Genomic DNA, 9,028 nt, shown 5'->3' on the forward strand with positions numbered 1-9,028 from the left:
CTTCTTTCTTCAGTGGAACTCAAAAAAAGATATTTTGAAGAATGTTGGTGAATGAACTGGTTCTATGTCAGAACGGCGCCTCACTATTGGCCGACGCTGGTCACGTGATCACCAGACACATGCGTGTGATTCTGACCCAGGAGCTGGCCAATAGTGAGGTGGCGTTCTGGCGTAGAACAGGGAAGCTGTTACCACTGTAATCACATGAACTATTTTAACAATGTCTTTACTACCTCTCCGGGGCTTGAAAGTGGAAATGACATTGCAGTCTATGGGAGGGTCAGAAAGCTCTCGGATATCATCAAAAATATCTTAATTTCTGTTCCAAAGATGAACGAAGGTCTTACGGGTTTGGAACGACATGAGGGGGAGTAATAAATGACATAATTTTTGAATGAACTAACCCTTTAACTCTTTCTAACAGAATATTCTGTTGGATGGATATCTGAACACACAATATGTCAAAAAACAAACAAACAGAGCCTCTGCTTTTAAACAAAGAAAACATTTTATTCTAGCTTAATGCATTTTTTTATCAACACTTGAATGTGGGTAAGTTTAATTAAAAAAAAAGCTAATTGTTTAACAAAAAGCTGAGTTTTTTTTTTTTTCAAAGACCACAACGTGCATAAGCAGTGCTTTTATTACTGCTTCTTCTTCAACTGTTTTTTCATCAGGAGATTCTGTACTAGAAGATGCGTAACAGCGCCCCCCTACCATAGATAGATAGATAGATAGATAGATCTACTCTGTTACGCATGGAATCAGCAGACAAAGCAGCGCTCCCAGATTCTGTGCCTCTTCTCGAACCCTCTTCTTTGTTGGTTGTTGTGTGGAAGGTGGTCGATTAGCTCATACAGTGTGAAGATGCAGAAGGAAATCTCATCATAAGCCGTCCTTGTGCCGCTCTCAAACAGGCAGGCAAAGACGGCAACCGCCGGGGCATCAGCAGACATCAGCTCAACATAAGCCAAGTCTGAGTATGCACTAGGGCCATCGTATATGATCCACGGTCCTGACCAACTGTCTGGGTCTCGTGGCAGAAGACTAAGGTAAACTCCCAGGTCTCGGCGGGCGTTCGAGCGCGTGGGATGAGAATAAACCACCCATGTTGGAGGGAGGAAGTTCTGTGAAGAGCTCAGAGCCGGGGATATGCTGACAGCTGGTGGGCTGTAGATGGACCTCAACTGTCTCAGATAGTGTTGGGACTGCCCAAGCTGGTAGACTGGGGCTGGAAATCCAATCACACTGCCATGACACCCATTTTTCTGCTCCACTAGTTTCTGCACTAGCTGGCCGTCTTGAAAAACGGCTCCCTTATCAAAACTAACGGCCTGTACCCGGCAACCTGATACACTCCGGGCATTGCAGTACAAAATGTTGAGTCCGTCTTCCTCATCTACCGACACCATCTGACACTCCACGCTCTCTGGCGCGGACAGCGCCTCTCCAAAATGCCACACATTTCCATGAGTGTCACTATAAAAACAAAACGAGTGTGACGAAGTCTTGCACTTCCTGCCATAGCAATTTCTGCAGTCAATATGGTAGGCATAGGCTGGGATTATCAGCCTTCCAGATTTTAACTGTGTCCCGTGACCTGGACCCACAGCAAAAGTGGCCCACTCTGCCAGCAATAAAACACACACAAGGGTTTCTTCATTATTTTAAAAACATGTGACATCATGTTCGTGCAAAATATCAAACTAAGCTGTGTACATGTGGAAATTAAAGGCCAATTCACACTGTACTGACAGACACTTTGTTGGGTTTTGTCAGAGCTTGTTTTCGCCCATTGAACATGTTGAATGATGTCTGAAGTGTCTGAAGTGGCGTGGTGTAATCCGTTGGTCTGTGTTAGGGTTGGGAATCGAAAATACTTGAGGTCAGGAATCGGATACTTGTTATAAAATGTATATTTCGATCCCTCGTATCGATTCCTTTGTGTGCATTTTAATATGAGACGCGACACGCTGCCCACGAGTAACAGTATATCGTGCAGCTCTTAAAGTGACAGCCGCCTAATATTCCTGCTGCCGTCTCTATAATAACACTAATCAAACAAAAGACCGAGAAAATTCACTTGCTGTTCTTCACTGAATAACTTTTGTAACTATATTTGTACTTTATATTTTATTTATAAAGTGCAGTGTTATTTTACCTTTGATTAGTTTGTGTACCTAAATATCTTAAAACTGTTTATTTCAAACATATATTTGTTAAGTTGTATTTATTTGCTGCGATTGATCATTTTTTGTTTGTTCTATTTTAATTATTGAGTCTTTAATAAAGCTTGAAATTTAATTAGTTAGATTAGTTGTTTTTCTATGGTATTTTTTTAACCATAGGCAAAAGTTCCTTGTGTAAGTGTTCTTTAGCCTGTTGATATTTGTTCATAGTATTCAGCCACAATGAAATGTTTTACAATAAGACTTAAAATAAATGTGAATGATATCTAAGGTTTATTTTTACCTTATTGGAATTTAAATTAGGAAACCGATAAGAATCGGAATCGATAAGTAGAATCAGAATCGTTAAAATTTGATACCCAACCCTGTGTCTGTCGGTGTGGTGAGAATTGGGCTTAAGACTGCAGTCTATAATTTCTGCATCCACTGGCATCACAAAAAGGAATTGAAAAAATGTAATTGATCAGACAAACACAAAGTCCCACCATGTGTCAGAAGTTGACATGATGGGCTGATCAAACAAACAACATTTCACTGTTTACAATCTGACCAAGGAATATTTCACCCAAAAATGAAGATGTGAAACATTATGTGAACCAAAATGTATAGCCATTCAGTTGAATTCACCCAACAAGGACATTCATTGAAAAACCTCCAGTTGTGTTCCGCAGAAGAGTGACTGAAATTTCATTTTTGGGTGAACTATACCTTTTAATCTGGGTAAAGAAAGACTATTTTAACATTGGCTTTACGTATCAGACTTTACCTTTAATGGTGTCCCCTAAGAGCGTCCTGGTGAGGTCTGTGACGGAGCTCCAGGTGTCCCCTTGGTCACTGCTAGACACATAGCAAAGCCGTGTCACGTTCTTCCCTGTGATCAACTGGTAAGACTCAGAGGTGTGACCCAGAATAGCGATGAAGAACAAGAAGATGGTGCCCGTAAACTCATCATAAACGGGGCAAGGGTTCATTGAGCGGTGGCCCTCCAGTCGAGCGCTACTCAACACCTCAATGTCTTTCCACTGAGGAGAGAGAGAAGATGCTTCTTTGATTATGAAAAAACATATAATCTATACGGTTAAACCTCTGGTGCTGTTTGGTACGAAACTTGCTAAAGGTTTTGGCACTTGCTATGTGATCACAAAAAAAGCATAGACATGACTTGAACATATTAAATGGTCCTGTGAAAAATAGTCACACTTGTGCTCCTCGCGGTCAATAATGAGCATATTGGAAATTAATGGGAGACAAATTTCCTCTAGTGGAAATGTTTGATACTGCAGCAAAACAAAATCTTACTTGCAAGCTCAAATTTGGAGCACAACTTGTTTAGATTTATGGCTTTGGTTTTCTTGCAGTTTTAGAGTAAATGTGATTTAGTATTAGTATTTTAGTATTCATACTGTAGTATTTTTGTGCATTTTTCATAACAATACATGTAAAATTCTATTACTTTTTTAAGTTCACTTTTTAAAACTTTTTTCACTTCAGCAATAATCTGACAAGTGTCGTCTTTGAAAAGAGATCAAATTTAAGCATTCAAGATTTACGACAGTTTATGTTGAAAATGTAATTTTCAGGTCTATGCTCAAAAAGTGAATAAATAGATTATAAATACAGCGTAAATATAACTTAGTAAAAAAAAAAATCCCCTAAAAATACAAAAAAATTAAATAAAAAGCATAACCAAACTAAAATTTAGCACATTCATTCACAATAAAAAAATAAAACATTCGGCCATTTTTTACCGACACGCGAAGAGCACCAGAGGGTTAATAGCTATAACAGTGTTGACATATGTCAGAACGCATCTTACTTCCACATAGTTTTTGTAAAAGTTGCCTTTGCGCATGACCAGCAGATGTGCTTGAGCGTCTGCCGGAGTCAGTCTCTCCTCACAGAAGGCCAAGAAACAGCTGGAGCGAGGAACGTAGATCAAAGCAGGCACGCGGTACGTGACTCCACTCGGCTCCTGCTGGAAGAGCGTGGATCGTGCTGGGAAGTACGGAGACCCCATAGCCTCACATAACTAGAAATAAATTGTTCAAGTCAGTACCCGTTTTCATGTACCAATTCAAACTCAACATTTGCAATAGTGAACCCTATAAATGTTTTCCCTCCACTGTATAGCGGCTATTATGTTATGAATAATAATCACATCATGAATATGCAGAAGTGACAATGGTGGAAGAGAAGATGTTCACTGCATGGTGGCTTAAACTTGCTTTTTTTGTGCTTGACAGCTCTAGCTTGCCGTCTGATTTTCAGAACCTGGAAAAGAGCAGCATGGACATTCTGCTGAATATCTCCTGCTGTGTTTCACTAATGAACTCAAGAAGTCATTTAAACAAAGAAAAACGTTCCTAAAGTCTTCCAACTTTCAAGGAAGTAAAGCTACTGAAGTTCTTGGTGAAAAAAAAAAGAAAAAAAAAAGTGCTGACACACACAAAACATGCAGAAAGTGTGACATTCAGTGAGGACTATTGTGTTAAAAGAAAGACAGTTGGACAGAGAGAGCACAGTTCACGTCAGCATTTTTACAAAAGGCTTTTAACTCGACTCGCAGCTGAAAAGGCAACGGTTCTTTCTTCACAATAGTTTGTTCATCACAACCATAGTTAGTATGAAATACACAAAAACGAGTTGTTCACTTGCTGTGATAATTTCAATAATCACTGTAAATAAAACAGAAAATGTCTGTCTCTTATTAAGACAACAACAACAAAAAAACACCCATGTCTACAATGTCCACTTTCTGGTGTGGACGAGCACAAGCTGTTTCACAGTCTTTGCTTTTGGGTAATTGTGTTAAACATGTTTTCATTTTCTCAAAAATATTAAAAAGAACGTAATAAACAATAAACACCAGAGCACAAAAAGAGTACTTACAGCAAACAGGCAGTGTCATGAGATGAGTGTCAGATGCGTGGATGTGTGAGATCGAGAGGTTGAAAGTGTGAGAAAGTGCTCGTGTTAGTCTGTGACTAGTGCCCTATATAGCACAGACTATCAGATGGTGATCCATTCACTGCCATGTTCGCTGTTTGTGCATTGACCTAGAAGTGGGCCTGACTTTTCAAAAAATAAAAGCCAATCCAAAATTACATCTGTACATCTATTCAGCCTGGGGTGTTTTGTTTTATGTGGGGAAACGGGTTGGTTGGCTTGGGCCATATTGACATTGTCACTTTAGCACCATATAACCACAAGACTGTTCAAAGGTGCTTTACAATAATGAAATGAAATTAATTACAAACATAATAATAATAATATTTTTTAAAAATCAACACTTCACATAGCATCACCATAGCAATGCCACATGTTAGCGAAGAACAAAGAAATACTCCAGAACTGGACCTTATCTGAGCCACAAAGTCTGTGTATATTAAATATGGAGTCATCTCAGCCTTAATAAGCCTGTTAACAAACAGAATCACTGAAGGAAAGAAGAGAACAGAAAAAGAGACGAGCAGAAACACAAGAACTACAACTGACTTCAGAAACAGCCTTAGATGAAATCAACTGAAGAGAAAATAAGACTTTAATCTCTGAAGATCTCAGCAGAGGAGGAATAAACAACTGAGTTGATTTTCAGAGCCCAAGAGACGTCAAACTGTTGCTATGTGGGAATGTGTTCGAAAGATTGGGACCGGCTGCCTGAAACGCCCTGAAACGCTCTATTTTTCAGTCTGGTTCTTGGACGGAGCGATTAAGGCTTAAATAGAGTTAAATGCAGTAGTCCAGATGAGAACCCTTGAGCGTCCTTATGGACATTTTTGTCTTTTTCAGTTTAGTTTTTTTGGTCACTTTGCCTGTGTTAATGCTAACTGCATAAAATTTGGCACAGGTGTGTATTTTTATTGGAATTTTACTACGTCACCGCCATTTCCGTTAAAAAAAATATTTTGCACTAGTAACACAAAATAGTTCCTCTCAGCGCCTTTTGGACAAAAATTTCCCCATTGAAACCCATTAAACCTGCCATTTTTAATCCCAGGGCCATTTAACTATAAAATGATGCAATCTTTGTTAAGAGGCTTTCATTCTGTTGGCAAGGCTTAACATTTTTTTTTTTTACTGTTTTTTACCAGATGGTGCCATTTTTTCGGGTTCGGCCTATAAAGCAAATACTCACTTTATTCCTGTTTTCTGCTTTGGCATATTATAGAGCCAATTGGATAAATTATGCAGCGATAATTGTGTGTGTGTGTGTGTGTGTGTGTGTGTGTGTGTGTGTGTGTGTGTGTGTGTGTGTGTGTGTGTGTGTGTGTGTGTGTTGGTATGGATGCCTGAGTGTGGTTGGTATGTGTGAAATAAAAAAAAAAATGTGTATGTGCATGTGTGTGTTTGCAATATTTGAGAGAGAAAAACTCAACTGCAAATCCAAAATCCAATCACTTTGTGTCCCAGTGGAGTTTTGCTGCATCTAATGGGGAAATGTGGTACTGCGCGCAAACTAGATCTCACTGAAAGCTCATTTTTTGAGATATCATCCTCAAATTTTGAACACAACTTGTTTAGATTTATGGCTTTGAATTTCTATCAGTTTTAGAGTTCAACTTATTTCATAAAATATATATTTTATATAAAATAATGTTCATAAATAATTGCAATTTACAATTACAATTACATAAATAACCTATATAACTTTTTTTTATTTAGGCTACTTATTATTATTTATTTTTTTACTTATATAAAAAATAAAAATCTGCCTAGGGTCTTCTTTAAAATGAGACCAAACTTAAGTCTGTGCTCCCAAGCTTCAAATTGTTTTTTGACACGGACATTTTTGTCCACTATGGACCTATGTGTAACTTTTTTCAATTGATGTTCAAGGGTTAAATAAAGTTTCTGCTTTATTTGGTTATGTTCACTCTAAGCTGACCAGATTTCTGAAATGGAAACCAGTTCAGTGATCAAAATGTTACTGAAATCTCTACTTGTTATTAGCTATGAATTGAATAATGAATGCGAAACATTTTTGCATGCTTTGTTTTTAATTGTTGTGGATTCCATATAGGCTACTATTATTAAAATTAATAAAATATGAATAATATTATGGTGAATAGTATGTGATTAATATTATGGTGTTTGCTGGTCAACCCTAAATACCCTAGTGAAATAAAAACAACAACCCAAAATTAATTTCATACTGTCACAATCTCCAGTCACTACATTTCCCAGAATCCCTCTTGGCTCCCACCTGCACACACTTCATCACGTGCACCTGCCACCAATTACTCACCTCATCAGCTCCACATAAAAGCACACACCTCAGCCTCAGTGTTTGTTTAACCTTGAACAAGGAAAGACTGTCTTACCGGTTCTCCATGGTTCACTTCCCAGCGATCGGTCTTTTGAATTTGTTCCCTGTGTCTTTCCCTGTTTGTTCTAGGGATGGGGAAATGAAGCCTCATGAATCACTGAGGCTTTCCCCTGACTGTTCCGGGAAAAGATTCAAAGCTTCGAGAGTGTCGAGAACAGCGCCGAGAACAGCGCCATCTGGTGCTTATTTAAAATAAAGCAGCCAGAAGCCTGTGTTAGAAGCTCTGGCAGATGAAGCAACCACAACACACTCCATAGTTTCAATGTTATCTGTACAAATAAAAACCTTACATGTTTGTGTTTGTTTTGTTCATTAAATAAATTATTTTACCCATTAAAGTGTGACAATTAAAATATAAAATGAGCTTATATGATTCAATAAGATCTAATGTAGGTCTCTCTCTCTCTCTCTCTCTCCTCTCTCTCTCTCTACACACACACACACACACACACACACAATGAGGACATTGTCTGATAGGATCATCTGTTATTAAATGTGCTTATGACACTTGTTACTGATAGTGCTTATGTAACTGTAGGAATGACAGAAAGTTGATAGTTTTTAATTATTTGTATTATTTGTATTATTTTTGGCTGTTGCCATTGCTCTAAATACAAACCATTCACCAAACACCAACACCCCTCTCCCCTAATCCCACCCTAAATCCAAATACCAACACCAAATTACCTAAAATCACCAAAAAGCGCAAAGATTTTACAAAAACAAAAAGACACAACAACAAAAATAATAGCCTAAGTAGCGAAAAATACATGTTGCTCATTTAAATGTAATATATTGATTAACTTTCAAAGTACAGCACTCTCCTCACAAACCCATCAACCAGACTGAGGCAACAATGACTCGTTAAATACGATCTGGAGTTCGAGCCTTCTGACACCCATAGCGAAACGCGCACGTGACTGGAGAGAAAGTGAGGCTTCGTTTGTCATCGATCATGTGACTCTAGTAAACCAATACACACCCCGATACGGGGCTTCACTAGAAATTGTTTCGCTTGTGTGATACGCGCATCGAAGCTTCAGTGTCATGTGTAACATCACTACCCAAAGGTTCATTACTCGAAGCTTCATTCAGCATTGCTCACTAGCGACACCTAGCTACTGTGAAAAGAAGTAGCAGACAAATGAATTAATCCTGAGCCAATGACCTGAGCAGACATTTGTCCATTGCCTGGGTATAAAATAAAATATGTATCTTTCTGAATTTACTTGTGCAGAGACAACTGTCTCACACACAGTTAATTCATTATTCATAAATTGTTTGGATAGTGACAATATGAACAACAAATGTGACGCTGTGTTGAGTGCAGTGCTATGGTGGAGGGAGTGTAATAAAGTAAACTGCAAGAGAATAGTCTGGGGTGGGAAAAGTTAAGAATTGATTTCTTCCTGTGCAGTGAACTGTTACTAGTGTTAGTGCAGTGTGAGGCTTATGGGACTGGGGATATAGAGGAGCAAACTGCAACACAGGCTGGGTGAAGGAAGGATTACAA

At 38.5% G+C, this 9,028-nt stretch overlaps 1 protein-coding gene across 1 annotated transcript; it reads right to left on the minus strand.

Moving 5' to 3' along the window:
• Window positions 1-493: 493 nt before the first annotated feature.
• Window positions 494-5,109, minus strand: neu4 (sialidase 4). Its single transcript, XM_081371317.1, has 4 exons — window positions 5,079-5,109; window positions 4,006-4,218; window positions 2,956-3,211; window positions 494-1,627 (listed from the first exon to the last, which is right to left on the minus strand). The coding sequence occupies exons 2-4, from the start codon at window positions 4,204-4,206 to the stop codon at window positions 765-767; spliced, it is 1,320 nt and encodes a 439-aa protein (XP_081227443.1). The 5' UTR covers window positions 4,207-4,218; window positions 5,079-5,109; the 3' UTR covers window positions 494-764.
• Window positions 5,110-9,028: the final 3,919 nt, after the last annotated feature.

This window comes from Scardinius erythrophthalmus, assembly GCF_964197995.2.
Source record: "Scardinius erythrophthalmus genome assembly, chromosome: 7".
Taxonomy (NCBI): Eukaryota; Metazoa; Chordata; class Actinopteri; order Cypriniformes; family Leuciscidae; genus Scardinius; species Scardinius erythrophthalmus.